At 40.0% G+C, this 21,363-nt stretch overlaps 1 protein-coding gene across 6 annotated transcripts in view; it reads left to right on the top strand.

Moving 5' to 3' along the window:
• Positions 1-2,228: 2,228 nt before the first annotated feature.
• The window catches only part of eps8a (epidermal growth factor receptor pathway substrate 8a), a 50,491-nt gene continuing 31,356 nt past the window's right edge, over positions 2,229-21,363 (top strand). For 3 of the 6 annotated variants that reach the window (XM_041977545.1, XM_041977543.1, XM_041977539.1), the window contains exons 1-3: positions 2,231-2,496; positions 17,743-17,829; positions 20,673-20,740. In XM_041977545.1, coding sequence (XP_041833479.1) covers positions 17,765-17,829; positions 20,673-20,740 — 133 coding nt within the window. In that variant the 5' untranslated portion in view covers positions 2,231-2,496; positions 17,743-17,764. Of the gene's footprint in view, positions 2,497-17,742; positions 17,830-20,672; positions 20,741-20,792; positions 21,001-21,363 lie in introns of those variants that run through there. The other 3 variants (XM_041977541.1, XM_041977540.1, XM_041977542.1) reach the window with 3 other exon arrangements.

The raw sequence follows: 21,363 nt of genomic DNA, 5'->3' as shown, positions 1-21,363 counted from the left end.
AAGGTCAAAGATCCATTCAGGACCACGGGAGTTTCATTTTTATTTTTCTCAAAAGAATTTTCCCAAAAGTGCTGAAAAGTTTTCATCTGTTGAATTTTGAAGAGAGACCGAGAGTCCAATGATGAAAGGAAGGTGAATGAATAAAGTTTTTATTGAATTAAGAATATGCTTCGTTTTTAATATAATCAAGATAAAACTTTACAGTCCCAGTCCAAGGATCCTAGAGAATGATTTATGAAGACTCTGTGACAAAAAGCTTCTCTAAGAGGGTTCAGACAGCGGTGAAGAATAAAAATATTTACAATAAACCTTAGAACTGGACCAAGACTAGTTCTGACTCTGGTACTGGATTTAGATTTGTGTGTTTCAGTAAATCTCTGCAGCTGTTTCCTGTTTTACTGGAAATATAAAAAGAAACAAGACTCGATCAACTTTATTTTAATTTACTTTTCCAAACCCTCAGGAGGAAATCCTCAACGATCAGCTGATTACCAGCTGAGATTTGAAGAAAAAAAAAAAAAAAAAAAAGGTCATCCATCTAAATAAAATGTATTCCAATGGAAATGTAGAGGAATAATAGATAGAACTTATTATTCTTTCATGTTGTATCTTAAAAAATCTTTTATTATAAAAAATATTTTTTTCTGACATTTTCGTGAACATATTGATTTTCCATCCATCCATCCATTATCTTGACCGCTTATTCCATTTCGGGTCGCGGGTGAGCTGGAGCCTATCCCAGCATTTTAACAGGTGAGAGGCAGGGTACACCCTGGACAGGTCACCAGTCTGTCGCAGGGCCAACACAGATAGAGACAAACAACCATTCACACACACACACTCACTCCTACGGAGAATTTAGAGTGTCCAATTAACCTAACATGCATGTCTTTGGACGGTGGGAGGAAGCCGGAGAACCCGGAGAGAGCCCACGCATACACGGGGAGAACATGCAAACTCCACACAGAAAGGCCACCACCCTCAAGGTTCGAACCTCCCCCCAGCCGAGATTCGAACCGGCGACCTTCTTGCTGTGAGGCTGCGGTGCTAACCACCACACCACCGTGCATATTGATTTTACCAGAATGAAATCAGGTTTTTAAAATAAATATTAGTCTTGTCCTAGTTCCTTGTTCCACCTTCTTAAATATGTTTTTTTTTTTCACTATGATTAAAAAATTCTTCTATATTAAACTAATTATTTATATTAATAATTAAACTTATTCAGATTTGAAATGATCAGTTTCATCATGTCATTTTGTAAACTGTATATAACTTATTGACTTTTTATGAATCATGGTTATAGTGCTTCATTGCTGATGTACAGTTCCTGGTTTTCCAGCAGAGGGCGCTCTCGTTCCTCTATAAGGTGCTTGGGTCAAGAAATCCCTGAGCACAGGCCGGAAGGCAGCTGTTCATGCTACATTATTTTAACATTATTACTATTATTATAGTTTTCTGTATAATAAATAAGTAAATACATTTTTAAAAATCATATGTAAAACTAGCCATTAAGACCTGTTCTGGTGCCAGTTTTGAAAAAGTTTCAATACAGTTAGATTTGATTGTATTTGTTTTAATTTGTAAATGTTTACAATATGTTTGCATTTATTTCAGTAAAACTTTTACTAAATACAAATACAAAAAGTTAAGAACAAAATTATGAAATATTAATTTAGACATATATTATAGGTAATTAAACTGGAAATTGTAAAATGAACTCAATCGTTAAAGCAAGAAAAACTTTTCCACAGAAAAGAGGTTAATACAGGTGTAATCAATATTTATAAGAAGCGAACAATAAGTAAATATTAAATGTCTGTAAACATCGTGGGATGGCACAAATGACAGTTAATTACTCCAGTTTCTTTTTTTTTTATATTTAGTTTATCTCTTTTTACCATAAAATAATTTAAGATTATTATGTTTTTTTTTTATCTTTTGCTTGAATTATTATTATAAGTAGGTTGTCTCAGCAACTGTTACAGCTGGTCTTTTTAGATGTCTTTTCATTCTCATTATTAAATAATGACGCTCCAATCTTATTGATATTATTCTTTTTTATGTGTAATAACGTCCAAATTGACTTAATTTATTAGTTTTATCATTTTAGCTCAAGTTTAATAGATTTGTTTTGAATAATAAGTTTTTAGATTTTTTTTTTTTTTATATTTTCTTTTTTGTATGGAATGATTCGTTAGTTAAAAAAAATCTGTAGAGATGAATTAAATGATTGGCTGTTGCAGCTGCGCTTCAACGGGCGGAGGGGGCGTGGCCTGTGCCCCGCCTGTCAGTCATAATTTAGGACACATTTCCCCAGAGTCGCGGCTGCTCGATCCAAAGTCAAGTGGACTTTTCTCCGAGTCGCTGGAAGCTCCTGCAGCCGGACAGGAGCGCAGCAGCTGGAGGAGACGGTGAATCCCGCACGGACTGGACCGTAGCAGAGGAGCTGGTCGGTGCCATGTTGTTCTGACCGTTCAGGGTCCACACCTGCAGGTAAATCCCACGTACCGACACACGCGAAGCGGAGGATTTGAACCCTCCTGATCAGGAAATAATCGATAACTGTATATGTTATGTCAGTGTTAGCCGAATCGCCCCGGTCCACCTGTACAACAGCCCTGCGGTCCGAACCAACAGAGCTGAACAGGTGTGCGATGCAACGCGTCTTCATGCGCGTGCCCCTGGTACCTTTTGTTTGTCCGTCTGAAGAAAAAAGACAAAAAAAAAAAAAAAAAAAGAAGAAGAGAGAGAGAGAGAGAGAGAGAGAGAGAGAGAGAGAGAGAAAAAAAGTGGGGGGGGGGGGGGGGCGATCCGCGGGGCTCCTCGCGGGTACCGGGAGGTTAACGGAAGGTCTCCTTAAAGCGGTCGGTTCCTGTTCTGGTCGTGGACCACGTGATAGTAACGGGTTGACGGTAGTAAGTCTCAGGTGAGCTGACCTGCCGGGATCAGAGCGTATCACACGCCGCACCTGTTTCTCTAGATGTTCACGCGGACTCGGCTGGCAGATGTGATGAAGATATGCATCATCATAATCATCATCACCACAGAGAAACGTCTCAGGTGTTTGTGCTTTTTTAATGATGATGTTGTTTCCTGCGGTCAGTAAATGCCTCTTATTTTGCTTTGCGTATTTTCTGTAAATCTTAAACATTTAGACCTCTTTAGAACAAATATACAGTTTTTATGTTTAAACTTCTGCATTTATTTAAAATTTTTGTTAAACATATTTATGAATTGAATAAAACAAAATAAAACTTTTATGTATGTTTTTAATATTTTTTTGTTTTGCTTTGGTTTATTTTCCTGCATTTAAATTTATCTTTTCATTAAATATTTTTTTCTTCACATTAAAAAAAAATAACATTTTATGCATTTGTTAAAAAAATCTTTATCTTTTATTTTCCTGCATTTTTTTTACATTTGTATTAATTTTAAAAATCATTTTTATTTATTTTAATTTTCTCTCATTGATTCAGTTTTGATTCCTTATTTTAATTTTACAATCTTTTCCCATTTTGACTTACTGAACATAATTTAGCCTTTTTGTTGGAAATTTAGTCTTTTTTGTTGTTCTGATCTCTGGTTGTGGTGTTGCTGCTTCTTGATTTGCAGTCTTGTATTTAATCTCTGGGTTGTCATAGAATCTTTTTACAGAAAGTATTTTTCTTATTGTGTCTCCGTGAGGTCGAATTTATTTAGTCTCTGCCCTTTTTGACAGATTTATTATTTTTCTTTTCTTGTGTTTTTTTTTTTTTTTTTTTAATGATTTTTGTTTTCTCTGAGTTTTTAATCTGAAATATTTTCCAGTAATTTTGAGTTTTTTTATTGTCTTTTATTTATTGTTCCACAGTTGGAGCTGTGTAAGTGTGGTTCTGCTGGTTCTAATGGTTGGATCCTGCTAGGTTTTTCCAGTAAATGCTCAGAAACTCGCTGAAACTGAGACGTGCACGGACGTTTGAGCTGAGCTGCTTGTTGTTGTTGTTGTTGTTGTTGTTGTTGTTGTTGTTGTGTAATCTGAGCTGCTCGTGTTGGGGTTGGACAGTCGGGATTAAAGTCCACATCTGGTCCAGGATCAGTTTTCTGCCGGCGATGTAGACTTGATGGGAAACGACCGGACAAAGGATTTCTGGATGTTTCTCAGCACAGTTAACGTCTGCAGGGACGAGTGTGTGTGTGTGTGTTTGTGTGAGAGAGAGAGGAGTCACATGACTATAACTGCACACAATCTGCTGATGATAAAGATGAAGCAGCTGGTTTCTGATCATTTTCACCTTGAGGTCAAAGTGGAAACATCCACACTGTTCTTTCAGCAGGCGTCTCCCAGGAGCCCGCCCTGGGTGTGTGTGTGGTTGTCCTGACGACAGGGTGATGTAACCGTACCTGCCAGGTGTTGCTGTGACCTGCAGCAGAGCGGGATCATAGGAGTGAAACGGGAAACTGTGGCCGATAAGGAGTCCAGTTTCATGACGTCGTCAGATTTTAAGCCCAAAGAGAAGCTGTGAAGGGACACGGGTCATCACGAGGGGTCCCTGGTCCATCCTGAACCATCTTAAGAGAGCCACGAGCCCCTGAGGTCATCATCACATCGCACTCCTCAGCAGCAGATGGTTCACGTCCTGACCTGGTTTAGAGTTTGGTCAGAGGTGAAGAGGAGTCAACGTCCAGCTGTCGATGGCAGTTGATGCTGAACTCATCAGTCCGGTTTCATCTGCACCCGATCTCAGATCTGCTTATCAATGAGTTCCGGTTGTTCCAGAACCGATCCGGATTCTGCTGCCAAAAAGTAGCAGTTTGTTCTGGTGGTTTGAGTTTCTGTCCTCATGATGAGACGCAACTGTGCGTCCGTGATGAACAAAAATGAATAAAAGAAACCCAGCAAAGATGAAAATGATCCAGTTTCTGTAATCTGTGGGGTTAGCGGGGGCATGGCCACCCCTGAATCTGACTCCGCCCCCCAGCTGTCAGCCCAAGAACCGAAAATCAAATTCTACAAATATTCAGTGTAAACTGAGCTTTACCTGGTAAACCTCAGAGGTCAGTGAACACAACATGTAATGTTCCTCTTTAATAATGAGGAATAACTTTGCATTAATGCGTTACTAAAACCTGCTAATCTCCACCAGAATTTAAATAATCCAGATTTGATTCAACCAAGATGTCCAACTTCAAATAAAAGCTTCAGATTTTAGGAAATAATGAAGCGATTATTAAACTAGAGTCTGATGGGAAATACTTCAGGTCCTGGGCCTGTAGCTGCTTTATCACACATGTGAACCAAATCCACCAAAAACCACTTCATCCTCATTATTTGTGAAGGTCCTTATGTGGTTATTATCTTTAACACCAGGGATCCCCATTTCTGGTCCTCCAGACCCACTATCCTACAGGCTTTCCATGTTTCCCTGCTACAACACACCTGACTCCCCGTAATGGCTCAGTAGCAGACCTGTGCAGAGTCAGGAATCCATTTATTCTGACTCAAGTGTGTTTCAGCAGGAAACATCTAAAACCTGCAGAATGGTGGGTCTTAAGGACCAGGGTTAGAGATCACTTCCTGAAAGCTCTGCTTTGGGAGTGCACCGGCTATATGTACACGTGTACATGCACTTCACGGAGGAAGAAGACTGAACGCGCAACCGCGTAGTGTCAGAAATAACAAGCCGTCATTTTAATAAGGTGCATGAGATCAGGCCGTTGAGTTTTAAACTCTGAGGCTGAGCCTGGATGAAAAAATGTTCAGAGACGTCAGTCTGATGATGATGAAGGCAGATTTTGAGCTGTGATGTACAAAAAGGAGGTTCCACTGTTTTTTTGGGGACTCAGACCACATTAGACCAGGTCCTGCTGAGAAATGACCAGACTTAAGGTTGTTACAGACTCCGCGAGAAACAAGAACTTTATTGTCTCGAGGCCACAAGAACAAGAAAAAAGTTTGCATTGGGCCGCTCAGCTTTGTCCGCAACAAGGCAGGATTACTGCAGGGCGGGTGTCTGAGTGCAATGAACAGCTGACCGGGTCGTTTTTATATTTAACGAGAAACTTCGGCCGCGAGATCAAAATGACGTCATTTTGATCTCGCGGCCTCGAGAAGAAGAAAAAAGTTCTCGCGAAGTATGTACCAGTTTTTCAGAGGTTCAGATCTGGTCAGACTTATAGTTTGATCTTCATTCTACTTATAAAAATACATATAAGCCCCATTTATTGATTGATCGATTGATTGTATATGAACCAGAGAAGATTTTATCCAGAGCCGTAATAATAATAATAATAATAATAATAATAATTTACATGACTAATGCTTTATAATATAATGATTAATATAATCATAATAGACTTATTACTGTTGACGTTTGGAATTATTTGTGTTAACTCAAATCACTTTTATCAAAATGAAAACTGAATAAAAATTAAATTGAACTTGTAATTATTTTGTGTATTATTATTATTATTGTTTCTTCTGCTGTAAAATAAAATAAAGATACTGAATACAAAACAGGATAATTTTAATAAATGGTGAAATGAAGATAAAAGATTAGAAAAAAATTAATATCCAGGTATATAATAAAAGTAGATAAATTTGTAAGAAAGTGATAAAAAATAATGAAATGAAGCTGAAGATGACAGTAATGGCTTCAGTTCCTGGGTAAGAAGAACTGGGTCGAGGTGTCTCTTCAGTTTTAAGTAGGGCCATCTGCCACCTGTTGGCTCATCTATAAGCCCCGCCCCCCATGCCCCTCCCCCACCTGTCAATCATTAGCCTTGATTAGCAGCTTAAACTGCTTCAGCTTGGTAATCTGCTCCTTCCTGCCGGCCACAGACTGACGGTTCTGATTCTGCAGACGTCTGGACAGATAACAGGTGAGCTATCTGACTGACTTCATTCATTTGTGTCTCCGTGGCAACGAGGTTTGTCTCCTAGACGATAAATTAATGTTCTGTTTCATTTAAAAACTCCTCAAACGTTGACTATTACGACTGTTCAGCCAATCAGGAGGCAGCTCTGCACCTTCAGGTCATCAGGCCTCAGAGAGGACACAAGATGATGATAATGATGATGATGATAATAGATCAGCTGGGATTCAGAAGCAGTAAAACATCCTGATCCAGAGTCAGTTCCTCAGCAACTCTTCATCATCCTGAACTCGGATCAGTTCTGGTCTGACTGGAAGTTGATAGTCATTAAGAGGAAAACTTCCTCTGAAGGAGCCGAATGTCCAGTTAGATTTTTTTTTTAAACTCCAGCAGATTTCCCTGAGATTTCGCTCTCTCTTCCGTCTTCATCAGTGTCTCAGGAGCGGTAGTGTGTAACTCTGTGGGGTAAATTGTGATGGATAGCTACCCTTTAGGTGATCTACGAAAGTTTTCCAGGCATTTCTATCCTGTTCAGGAGGTTTACAATCCAACCCCTAAAATGTAGTTTTATGTAGTGGTAAATCCACAATGATCCATTTTAACAGCATTATTTAGAGGATGTTTCTGATGCACGGTGGCGCCACAAAGCAGCTGAGCTGGAGTTGGTTTAGTGAGGATAGCAGGTAAATAGTAGCAGGAATAACTGGAAATGAGGAAAAAGTGGAAACATGGAAATAGTTTCTGTTGTGTGTTTGTTTCAATAACAATATTTTTTCTCCTGAAAGACTTGAGAGAACAATGAGATAAGAAAAGGTTTGGTCACTGTTGATCTGTGTGTTATTTCTACAAAGTTCTGTTAGTAATAAATTCTGCTTTCTTCTTCTGGTCGACCTTTATGCTGCTACATCTATTCATACATTCATTTTACATCATTTTACCTCCCAATCTGACGACTGAGGCTGAAAACTTCATGTCTGATGCTGACTGGGATTAAAGGGTTCAACTTCTAAAGGCTGGTTTAAAGGTTGAAAAAGCTTAAACGAGTTCAGAAAACATCGGACGAGTTTGATGCTTCTGTCTTCGACCTCCGGTTGGTTTCTGATGACGTTTGTAGAACCTGAGAGGAGGAGCTTGTTTATGTCTGGACATGTGGTAGATGCTGAAACAAGGGCGAAAACCTGAATGAAAGTCCTTAATCAGATTCACACTGTAGTTACGGTGTACGGACAGTGGTAGTGGTGTTGTCGTCATCATGGTGACATGAGCAGACTGAGGAACATCAATACTCTGCTTTGTTGTGTGCAGCCATAACACTTGTCTCCTCCAGGAAACGTGGCTCATTAATCTCATGTCATAAATGTAAGTAGATTAAAACTTTGTCACAAACATGTCTGACGCTCATCCATCAGCTCAGTCTGCCGCCATATTTAACTGATGTCATGTTAAAAATGAGGCCCGACTCCTCTGAGAACCAGTTCAGAGGATTTACCAGTATATAAGTAATGAGGGAGATAGAAGAACTACGGAGTCTAAAAAGGCTCTGTCGGATCGTAAACATTTCCAGGCTTCATCAGAAAGACGGTGGAATAAAAAACAAATCCAGTTCATGACCAGAGGAGGTAAAACAGGAACATGCCTGAAGGAAAAATCAGCTAAACTCGATCAATGAACGGAGAAATGAATCAAACTGAGATAAATGTCGTACATTCACTGTCTGCTTCATCAGCTCCACCCGTTCAACTTCCTGTTAACACAAATATCAATCAGCCAATCACATCAGTTTTTGTCCTGATTTAAAATCAGATAAAAATGGCTCAAACATTGACTGCTATTGATGTTCTGTCAACATCACCAAAAGCAAAATGATTAGCCCAATTATGACCCACATCTGCACTTATGGCGTTTAGCTAGCTGCACATAAACCTTACATTTGGCCCACATCTGGCCCGCGCTACCTTGGCAGTGCCGTAACAGAGCCATAAGTGTGAAAAGCAGGCTGGATTCAGCCCAGATGTGTCGCTCTAGGATAGCTGAGCATCTGAGACGTGAAATGTCTGAAAGAGCTTCTGAAACAAATCTGATATCCGATCTTCAGAAAGTTAAAAAAAATCAATGAAATTATGAAATCATCTGATGATGATGATGGAATCATCAGGTCTGAAAAGCGGAAGAAGTCACTAGCTGTGTTTCCACTATGTGGTTTTCGCCAAATTAAAGCAATGTTTCTAAAATTTCGACAAAGTACAGTTGCGATTTGCAGGCGTTTCCATTGAATGGTGTTTAACACGTAAGCTGTAATTCTTGTAAAATTTAAAGAGGAAAGGGATTTCTTATTCCTTCTAAAACTCTTCATTTCGCTGTTGTTTGCTATCAAGGATGGCAGTTATGTTTTTCTATTTAATTATTTGTAAAAAGATTTCCGTCTCCTCCTCCATCCTTACATACAGCTCCGTCTTGTCTTGACGTGACCCCCTACGTCACCGGACGTGCAGATGTGGAAAAACGTGTTTTCATTACACTTTTGTGATATACTTCTAAAGCGACATGTCTGAAAAACCACCTCATGAGAGCGTAAAAATCTCTTAGCAATATTTGAGGTTTTTTTTTTTTTTTTTTCGAAACGTAGGTGTTTCCATTACCAGTTTTTTATTGCGATATTTCGGTTTTGCTCAATTCTTGGGGTTATTGGAAACACAGCTTGTGAGTCGCCTAGCCTCCAAACTGAGTTCCTGAGAAAAATCTCTCATGACTTTAATTCTCCTGAACAGGTGCATTCTGACTGGGTGTGGTCTGACTGGGTGTGGTCTGAGCGGGTGTGGTCTGAGCGGGTGTGGTCTGAGCATGCTCCAGGAGTTTTAAGGTCATGAAGTTATTTCATTGTCATCCCAAAATTTAGATGCCCATCCATCCATTTCCCATCCTAGCAATTAGCAGGTGAGAGGCAGGATAGATCGCCCATCACAGGTCCAACATAGAACACGCCAGCTCCACACACAAAGGCCACTGTCCGAACCAGCCGAGGCTCCAACCAGCGACCTTCTTGCTGTGAGATGGAAGTGCTAACCAACACTCTGCAGCCACTTAAGACGTCGTCCTTGTAAACTTTAATATTAATGGATGTTATATTTGCAAGGCCTAAATTCTATCAGTCATTTAGACTGTAACTTCCACACAGAACGATGCTGTAATGTTGGAGATGTTATACAAATTTTGGCAACCATGTCCTTATTTTTCACCTCAGTTGTATTCAGAAATAGATTTGGTGAACAATTGAGGAGGGAAAATAGTGGTTGAGTAAATTCCTGTAATAAGGTCCGTTTATAATGAAGAAGCAGTAAGTAAACGTGCAAACCTGACTGATGTAAATCCAACAAGAAAGTAAAGAAAATGATACAAACACAATTAATACAGTTCATTTAAAGATTTATATCAAATAAATGCACAAATATTAAGTGAATCGTTTGCCTTTTTGTTTTTCCGACATTTTTCTTCCATTTGTTTTAGTCTTTTATGCAGATTTTCCTTTTTCTTTGTCATTCCTGTCATTTTAACTTGTCTTCATTTATTAGTAAAGTGAAATTTTTTTGGACCTTTTTTAGTTTTTGTCAGTTTAAAACTCAGTGTGATAATGAAAATTATGATTTGTGCGTTTTTTGAAAATGAAGGATTTTGCAGATGAACCTCGTCTCCTCTCTGTGGTATCTAGTAGTATTTTGTGTAGTACTGTATTCTTAGATAGTGTAGAGGTGATGAGGTCGTTTCTTTGTGCCTTTAATAGATGTACTGACCCTCTGAGCAGGAATGAAGACTTCAGCACTTTCAGGATTATTGTGGATTATTTTTAGCTTCCCACGGCATTCAGGCCCTTAATGGGCTGCTCTGAAATCAGCCACCACGCTGCAGGTGAAAATGTATGTTGCATTACTGTGAAAACAGGTCAGATGCTGAACATGTGCTGCTGAGTCCAGTGTCACAGCTGCCTCATTAACGTCAAAAGCAGCTTGTGTTAATGGCGGCACTTTAGATTAAAAACAGCCAGAGGTGATGAAGCTGTTTTGTAATCTGAATTAGTTCAACTGAGCTGCTGCTAATTACTGCAGAGAATTAACACTCTTAGCTTAATTTAGCACATACAATGAAAGCATAGGAAACTACTACTTTAGCTTAGCAAAAACAATAGAAGCAGGGGGGAACATGTTAGCCTAACTTAGCACAAATGATTGAAGCAGTAGATTAATGCTAGCTTAACTTGGCTAATAATGAAGGAATGGGGAAACTACTAACTTGTTTAACACGAACAATAGAAGCAGGGAAGTGCTGTTAGCCTAGCTTAGCACAAATACTCAAAGCATGAGGGATAATGTCAGCTTAGTCCAAATGACTGAAGCAGGGGAACACTGCGTAGCAAAAATAATGAAAACCGGGTAAACTGCTAGCAGAGCTTTGCAAAAACAATAGTAGCAGAGGGATAAAATTAGCCTAACTTGGCAAACAGTATTACCAGGGGGAATAATAATAGATTAGCTTAGCACAAATGAATACAGCAGGTTAAAACTTTAAGTCTAATTTAGCTAATACTGCCAATAGCAAGTCACAGCGTAGGACTAACCGTTGGCAGGGGAAGCTGTTAGTCTTGCTTAACACAAGATAATAAAGTAAAGACAGATCATTTTAACAAAATATAAAACAAAAATACTTTGAAGTCATGAAAAAAAAAGTCATGAATGTGTTATAATGACTGTTTGTGCTGAGCTAAGCTAGTAGTTTCCCCTACTTTCAGTTTTTGTGTCAATTTAGGCTAACATTAAAGCCAGACTAACATGTGGCTTCCAGTTGACTCTGCAGTATTTATCTGCTCCAGCTGTGACCAGTATTGATGGGAACACATCATCATGGATGTAGAGAGTAAACACAGCTTTTTCTTTTATTGAAATGCACATTTACAGAGTGCGAGGTCTTACATTGAGGCTCGTCTCATGTCCTGCTGTGTGGGCTGAGAGGGCAACGATTATTAAACTGGTCTGATTATCTCAGGAAGTTGTGGTCTGTCAGAATGCAGTGTTTCATCCCTTTGTGTACTGGTAGACTACAAGCTGTCCTCACACTGGAATGGTACTTACTAGATGTAGCTTTCATTGCAGACCTACAGATCATGGATTTAGGGCTGTTTTTGTCAGCTGTGCTTAAAAATCATTTAAAAACACAACACAGGGTGTAACTAGTGCATAATTAATGGTGTCTTTATAAATACACTGATTTTTATTTATTTTTTTTGCATGATGTACATAGAAAGGTCTCTTAGAGGTTCAAGTTGAACCTTTGTGATTGTGTCTGGTTTTTGGTCGTTATTTTTTAAATCTGCTGGTTTAGTATCTACTAATGACCTGTAGGTGGATTTTAAGGGATTTATAATTGTTTTGACCTGCTTGGAAGTGCACACATGAGATGGAGAAAACACATGTTGAAAGATGACTTTCTTTCCAAAATTCTCTAGTTTGTCTTTTAAACCCAAACGTGTTCATCTGTGTCCTGGCTGTCTTAGGACTCGATGGGGGACTCTGGTCTTACGGGGACCTGGAGGTGCTGCACAGAGTTCACTCAGTATGTAGGTTACAGGAACATAAATGGGACTCAGCCCCAGCAGAGCGGCCTGGCCTCGATGCTGGAGCACAACCACGGGACAACTGATCAATTGTAACACATCACATCATCAATTGAACAGTCAGAACACAGCAGTCATGGCTGATAAGCTGACCTGTTACCATGGAGACTCAGTGGTAATTATGATGAATGGAGGAAACATGTTGGAACCACAAACACTAAACCTGAGACATGATTCACAATTCCAGGTAAAAGTCTGGATATGGAGATTATTTTGAGAATCATTTGCTGACTCATGCTGCATCAGTTTAATATAACTCCAGTCGGAGTTCAGTTTTTAGAATAAAAATGTTGGTTTGTATAAAACCAACAACCTCAGACTGGACTGACATGCATGTTACCATGGTGACAAGCAGCCGCTGACTCTTTTTGACAGGCTGGGAAACGGTGAGGCGTTTCCGTGGTGACGAAGCTGTCTCCCATGTTTACTTGCTGAGGCTGCAGTTAAATATCTAACGGAGATAAGCAGCATAGAGGACGTCCTCTCACAGAGCTGATCTCTGATCTGTCCTCACTCTAAAAACACTTTTGTTCCTACAGGTAATACATTACAGCTGACACACACACAAATTTCACACCAAGATTCCTGAACCTGAACGAAGCTCTGCATCAATAACCAGCAAAGGAAACTCATTCGTCCCCTTTGAAAGCCTCCCTCCGGCTGAATGGACCACTGCAATAGTTTTAACTTTAAATTATAATTATTAGTATTTTGATGTTTTTTATTGGCCCCCACAATGTTACATCAGCTGTGATGGACTGGCGACCTGTCCAGGTGTACTTGCCTTTCGCCTGCTAATTGCTGGGAAAGGGTCCAGCGTCCCCTCGACCCTGAACTGGACGCAGTGGTGTAGAAACTGGATGGATGAATGTTAGATTAGTACGTTTTCACACAGACGTTTGTGTGATTGGGAGAATGTGAGATGTAGTGTTAAATACGACTTGAAAAGCTCTAAATAAGTACAGTCCATGCACTCTCCAACCAGACTAGTTAACTAAATATTAACTGACTTCTTCCTCTGGTGGAATCATAGGGCTCTGTAGCATTTTTCCTTTTCAAGTTTTAAAAATGATTCTTCAATGGATAAATTTAATTCTCAGCTTTCCTTTTTCTGGTCTGAACCAGGAATATTCCTGCTCTGTGGATCAGCAGGAACACCTGAATGAGTGGAGGTGTTAAAATAGTCTACAGCGTGAAACGACTTGAAACGTCGCAATGTGTAAATGGGACAGAATAAAATGATTTGCATAAAAACAATGAGAGCTGTCCATTTTGTCTGAAACTGAAGTTATTTAAACCATTTAAAACCAACATGTTTAAATAAAAAAGTAAAAATAAATGGAGGCGTGTTGGTTCAGGATCAAACCTTCAGTTATTGAATAAAGCTTTAATGATTAACGGACTCGGTTTGACCAAACAAGTTAAACAGCAGATCAAACAGTTGGTTAATGAGTCACTGAACAGGAAGTTGACTTTCTAACATGAAACTGAGAGCAGTAAACCTGTTTTCTCATGAATCAAAGCTGGTTCCTGTTCTCTTTTTTTACATGAAAATAATCCCTTCGTTTCCCAGAATGCTTTGAATGAAACTTGACTTCTTTGTCCTTGTGTTCAAGGATCAGTGAATATGCGAATCAGCCGATTAACCCTACCCTCCTCATTGTTTTATTTATCTTGTTGTCAGAAGGTTGCTTTTGGCTGAGATAGTTCCAGTTCTGGTCCAGATCTAGTTCCTGAAGAGTTCTTCTGTGTTTTCACAACGTTGGAGCCGACTCTCTGCAGCTGGTTTCGGATCAGCAGCAACAGGCTTAGACAGGACCAACAAGACCAGCCAAAAAAACGATTAAAACCAGAACCAGTAGAGTGTCCAGATCCATTCCAGTGGACATGGCATCACACGGCCCTTTAAATTTCCATCTTAAACGTGACTTCAGACTGACTCTGTAGTTGAAGGAGTCCCTGTACGGTGGTGCACACATTAATATCTGAAGGTGTTACCTTCTAGGTGTGACTTCCTGTAAGTTTCAATTCAGCTTTATTTGTACAGCACCAGTTCATAATAATGTGACCTCAGGACACTTCTGAAGTCCAGTTCACTGTCTTCTGGTTTACAAGGTCAGTTATACAAATGTTGGGATGTTGTGAAAAACTACAATTAGAAGGCTAGAAAAGTCATTTGTACGAATAAGGAACAACTGGAGGAGCATTGACAACTAACTGGGTTAATTGGCAACAGGTCAGAACATTTCAGAGAGGCAGAGTCTCTCAGATGGAAAGAATCAGGAGGAATCTCTGTGCGCAGAGGACAAAGCTGAAGGTCAAAGCTGGGTGAGCTGACAGGGAAATCTTATCAGAGTTTCATAACCTCTCCATCCCAACCGCTCCAGGCAAATGGCTGTCTTATTGGTTCTGATGGAGGGTTTCCTCTCAACTGTCTCTTTGTGCAGCTCAGGATGGAGAATTGAATCAAAGAATTGATCCAGTCTGTTTGTTTCCTCAGCTGATCATTATTTTATGAACACAGTTATAAACTGGAACAATGTGGATCACATGACTGATTATAATCCCAGTTACAAAAAAAAAGTCAAGACTAAGTAAACGGTGAATAAAACCAGAATCTCATTATTTTATTTTATTAGAAGATAAACAACATATCAGATGATGATGACATTTTGCCATGTGATGGAAAATATGAGCTAATAGTGAATCTGATGCAGCAATACGTCTAGAAAAAGTAGTTCCAGGTGATGTGCGGCACGGCGTAAAAAGTAGTTCCAGGGTGATGTTCAGCACAGTGTAAAAAGTAGTTCCAGGGTGGTGTTCGGCACGGTGTAAAAAGTAGTTCCAGGGCGATGTTCGACACGGCGTAAAAAGTAGTTCCAGGGTGATGTGCAGCAAGGTGTAAAAAGTAGTTCCAGGGTGATGTTCGGCATGGTGTAAAAAGTAGTTCCAGGGTGGTGTGCAGCAAGGTGTAAAAAGTAGTTCCAGGGTGGTGTTCAGCATGGTGTAAAAAGTAGTTCCAGAGTGATGTTCAGCATGGTGTAAAAAGTAGTTCCAGAGTGATGTTCAGCATGGTGTAAAAAGTAGTTCCAGATTGATGTTTAGCATGGTGTAAAAAGTAGTTCCAGAGTGATGTTCAGCACGGTGTAAAAAGTAGTTCCAGGGTGATGTTCAAGCATGGTGTAAAAAGTAGTTCCATGGTGGTGTGCAGCATGGTGTAAAAAGTAGTTCCAGGGTGATGTTCAAGCATTCTGGTCTGATGCAGGATTCTAGCTGCTCTACAGTCCTGGACCTTGGTTGCTGGATTTCTGCTTTCATGATGCTCCAGGTGTTGTGTATTGGTGAAAGGCTGCTGGACTCTTCTCCTGTGAAGCCATGCTGCTGTGATGGATGCAGGATGTGGTTCAGCATCGTCTTGCTGAAATCTGCAAGGCCTTCCCACTTTGGATCAGGTGTTTGTACCTGAATAGAAAGTTAGCAGCAGAACGGATCGTCTGCATAATCAGAGACACAAAACAAAGCCGCTGAGAGTCCAACAAGGGAAAGGAAAAAAGGATTGATAAGATTTACATCCATGTGGACTCACATACAGAGTAATCCCCTCCCCCCTGCTGAGTGACTGAATGTGCGTGACAGCCGGAACATGTTTGGATGAAGTCAGATGACTCAACGCTAAAATCTGAGGCCTAAAATGACAACAAACACAGGTGAGACACGAACAGCTGATCTCATCAACGGTTTAAATAAAGTTTATTTAAAGGAGCTGCAGATTAGAGCCCAACTGAGCACCTCAGTGTGGGTGTGTCATCCTGCTGAGTGTTTCTCTCCAGATAAACCCAGCTCCGTTTTTATGGAGGAAATGGGAAGTTTGCTTCCTAGGACAAACGGAATATCTTATCTTTACTTCCTGTTAATGATTGATCTGTGACATCAGTTCGCTGCATTCACACTTCAGCAGTGACATCATCGGGGGGGGGGTCTGTGTGCTGGTCACTTCCTGTTTCAGCACCACCCTGCTGATCATTTGTTGTTGTTGTTGTTTGGATTGAACAGGAGGGTCACGTCAGCCTTCCAAACAATGACCTGATTTATTGATCTTCAGTGTGAGCGCCTCTATAAAAGGTTCTGCTTCATACAGGTGTGTTTTTTTTTATTGAACTTTATTGATTTAACATAAGATTACAAATTGTACAATTACAACAAGGAATAATCAGTAATGAGACAATAACAAATAAAAATAAACATTAAAACAATTTGAGCCAGAGGAGAGGATACAGCTGAATATATGACAGAGTGGATATAGAAAACAGGATGAAGAGGAAAGTTCTGGGCCATAGGTTCATAAAAATGAAGCAGCCTGACGTTCTTATCATTCCTGATAAGTTTGAGATTCGACTCTTTAACCCCTCGATGCCTGGTGTTGCAAACTTGTGACAAACCACTTCTGACCCTTCTACAGCTGATGGATCATGTTCTGTTCTCAGGTTCTGTTCAGTAAATAAAGACTGTGAGATCTGATGATGATCTGAGGTAAAAAGTGTTGGATTTTAACACCTGGTGCTTTTCATGTCCTCAAGTGTGTAAATGTTCTGTTTGTTTTCCTTCATCCTGTTCGTGACTGTGCTCTGCGCCATGAATGGGAGTCAGGGAAGTGTTATTTTCTCCCTGCTCGCTGCCTTGCAGGTTTCCTCTCAGCGACAGATATGCTTACAGTCTGGTTGTCATGGATACAGAGCCTGACTGAGTCCCGAGGCTGAATAAAACATGGAGTCCTGGGAAAAGTAATCACACGTGGCTGTACTGTACACAGCGTGTCCTCACCTCATAAATCAGCGCTGCAGCTCTTTTGTGTTTCGCGGTTTTAATCTGAGTCTGGATGAGAAGTTTTCCTGCTGCTCGGGAAGGTTTCAGTGATGGAGACTGACGGCGTCCGGCTGTGGAACTGATCCAGCTGCTGGTGGCCGGTGGACTTGACGTGTCCTGTAAAGTAAAAACCAGCAGCTGATCCAGCGAATTTCCTCTCTAACCAACTCAGAGCTCAGAGAACATCAACCAGACTCTGATCCAGCATGTTGGAGCTCCGGTTCTTCTCAGCGGCTGATTGCTTGGATTTAAGCTGGACCGTGGATGGTGTAGACTGTAATCTGATTACTTTTGCTTATGGAGGAGCAGCTGTTGACGTGTGGTGCTGAGGTGAATCTAACGGTGATGTCTTTGTCTTCCAGCTGACTGTCCGCGGACAGCAGGATGAACGGATACGAAGCTCCAGCTCTCGCCTCGGGAATCTTCGGCTCCTACAGCTCGCACATCAAGTGAGTCCGTCATGGGCATGATGGTGATGATGGTGATGATGAAGATGGTGTCCACTTTGATTCCTTGGCCTTCTTATCCTGAACTCTCACACGTCAACGTCGATGTTTAACTTTTATTTATTATTTTTATCCATAAAATTCAATAATATGTGAAAAGATTCATTTGACTTTCAAGCTTCACACGTGAACAATTTAAATTTAACTATTAAAATTTCAATGTAAATCTGTAAATATATAATATAATATAATATAATATAGTTTTTTTTACTGTTTAGTTGTGATGAATAATTTTGCTTTGCCAAGAGGAACTTTATGGGTAAAAGGCTCCTCTTGATCTCATTTTCTATTTCTATATTTATTTAAATATATTGTTTTATCTTATTTATTAGGATTTGTGAAATTTATGTAATCTTGCTGGACCTGACTGGAGGGGACAGATTAAAAAGAGAAGTAAAAAGGAGAGTAGAAAAAAGGAAGAGGAGACAAGACACAGCAGATAGAGGCAACAACCTTCAATCCAACCTAACACCAGACAACCAGCTGCTACACCTGTACAGAAACACAGCAGAGAATTTCCAACCAAAGACACACACATAAAATAAATAAATAAAAATACATTTTTTTTACCCTAAACAAATGTAGCTCTTGTATAAACCCAAGAGCCACTGAGTGACTGTCAGCATGCAGAGGATGAGGAATGAGGAGGATCAGAGATGAGTGAGATCCTGTAAATGTGACCACGCCTCTACGGAGGCTAGAGGCAGACTAGGGCGGCCCAGAGACCCGGGCCATCAGCAGCAATCCCTGAGCACGAACCCCTACTACTCCAACATGAAGACCACCCTGGACCCACCCAGAGGGTGGCAGAGGAAGGCCCCAACCAGAGCAAGAGAGAAGGGCCCAGAGCCCCAAGAGCCCTGAGGCAATCCTGCCTCATTATGTAATAATGAGATGCATTACATAGCTCACCGCAGTGAGTCATTTTTATTCACTTCAGTTAAGTAAATAAAAATGACTCCATTGCTAGCTATATATATATATATATATATATATGTGTGTATATATATATATATATATATATATATATATATATGTGTATATATATATATATATATATATATATATATATGTGTGTGTATATATATATATATATATATATATATATATATATATATATATATATATATATAAATAAATAAATCTCAGAACAAAATAAAAGCTGGTTTTCAGTCTGAACCAGTACCATTTACTGTCCTCTCCGATTATTGGCTGAATGGATTCAGAGTAAATTATGGATTAATTCCTGTTGTCTGGTGACACCTTTGGTCCACCGGAGTCTCTGAGCAGCAGAAGTTAAATGTTCTTGCAGCTCAGTTTCTCTCTAAGAAAAGCTCAAATAAAAGATTAATGAGAGAGAAACTTGAGGCCAAGCTGTGATGAGGAGTCAGTCGGTGCTGAAAGAGAAGGACTTTCATCAGGATCATTCACTGAAGCGCACCAGAAAACTCTGAAGCTTCAAACTCTGCTCAGGTTTCTGACATGAAGTTGTTTCATGTAAAATATCAGCTCATCTGTGAGGAACGTGTCTCAAAGTAGTTCCAAGTCTACATTTCCCACCTTGAAGCCTCCGGTCTTCCTGGACGTCTGGGAAGTGAGGAGACCAGTTGCTGTAGTTTTAGGAGAGGAGTGTTGTCCCATTCTGGTCTGATGCAGGATTCTAGCTGCTCTACAGTCCTGGACCTTGGTTGCTGGATTTCTGCTTCCATGATGCTCCAGATGTTGTGTACTGGTGAAAGGTCTGGACTGCAGGCAGGCCAGTTCAGCAGCCGGACTCTTCTCCTGTGAAGCCATGCTGCTGTGATGGATGCAGGATGTGGTTCAGTGTTGTCTTGCTCATTCGAGATCAGCTGATATTTTTTCATAGAATAAAACATTTGATTTTTGTTTGTGTGTGAATAAATTATTAGTTTATATGATTTACGGATCAGCCTGAATTTTCTGATTTACAAAAAGTTAAAGTTGAACAAAGCAGCAGCATGACCCGTGCTGAGGTCACATCACCTGTGCTGAGGTCACATGACCCGTGTTGAGGTCACATGACCCGTGCTGACGTCACATTACCCGTGTGTGGCCTGTCATCAGTTTTAATCTCTCACACTGATCATGAACAAAGTCATCACTCATCCATCAGATTAAAGTTTCAGCTGAGGGGTAGATGCAGGATTTATGTCATTCAGACCAGATCAATCAACCTGATTAGAACCGAACACACTGACGCAGGACTAATAAAAGAGGTGTTTAGATATAAAAATATATGAGAGAACGTAAAGAAAAAAAAAAGAAAATGTGTTGAAGTAAAAAAAAAAATGCAAGAAAAACATTTGATTCTAACTTTTCATGATGAAACAGTAGTTTTTCTTTTTTATTTTAAAATATGAAATTTATCTCACTGTATTTAAATTCTTTTTCTTTTTTGTTTTATTTATGATCACTGAAGGTGGAGATGTCTGTAGTCCAGGTGTTTTTCATTTTGCAGTCATAAATAAATAAATAAAGGCTGTGAAAACAATTGAGAAATTTTTATTAACTTAATTGAATTGAATAAAAATGATACGCTGCGGTGAGCTATGTAATGCATCCCAGGGCTGCGAATCACAAACTAACTTCATGACCTGAACTAAGATGAATCTGACTTTTATAGGTTCATAAACTCATTTCTTTTTTAAAATCTGTTAAGCTGCAAAGCATCAGTCCTGTTGCCATGGTTACAAGCAGCTGTTCAGGAAGCTGATTGGTGCTGTAAAACCGAACTCCAGATCAGAGCTCTGTTTTTTCTGTTTCAGTGGCCATGAATCTACGTCTCCAGAACCTCCCAGAAACAAAGCCAAGTCTGGTGCCAAAGCTCTGTACGGTGAGTGGTTCTGGTCTCTGCTACTGGACCCAGGACTCTGGTCCTGCTGGACCCGGGACTCTAGTCCTGCAGGACCCGGGGTTCTGGTCCTGCAGGACCCGGGACTCTGGTTCCGGTTCAGCTCAGACATGTTAGGTTCTGATCACAGCTGATCATCGGCTTGTTTGTTTGCTCAGAATAAATCAGCGGTTGTTTCTCAACAGGATCAGAGGAGATGTATTTCCTGCGTTCATCTTCCAAACATAAAAAGAAAAGTCAAAGTGAGCGAGACTGTGTGTGTGTGTGTTGTTTTTAACATGTAGGCTACACCTTTGATCTTCTGGACGTTTATTTCAGCATGAATCATTTTTCTCTTCATTCAGACGTTAGTGATGAGGCCAGAAAATTAGATTTGGTTTCATTAAACGCTGAATGAAGGTCCAGATTTTCCTCTGTGTGACCCTGATGTTTCGGACCGGTCTGGACCTGCATGTTGGGCTGAAGCAGCGTGTCTGGTGACCATCACATGGTCGTCTCCTAACTTTAATTTGAATCATTTCAGATTTGACAGCAGTCATAAGATTTCTGCTCAAAATAACTTCAGAAATGACCAGAAAACAACAAACAGTCTCATGAATCCAAAA

This window comes from Melanotaenia boesemani, chromosome 23 (assembly GCF_017639745.1).
Source record: "Melanotaenia boesemani isolate fMelBoe1 chromosome 23, fMelBoe1.pri, whole genome shotgun sequence".
Lineage (NCBI taxonomy): Eukaryota > Metazoa > Chordata > Actinopteri > Atheriniformes > Melanotaeniidae > Melanotaenia > Melanotaenia boesemani.
This window is presented reverse-complemented; position numbering and strand designations above follow the sequence as displayed.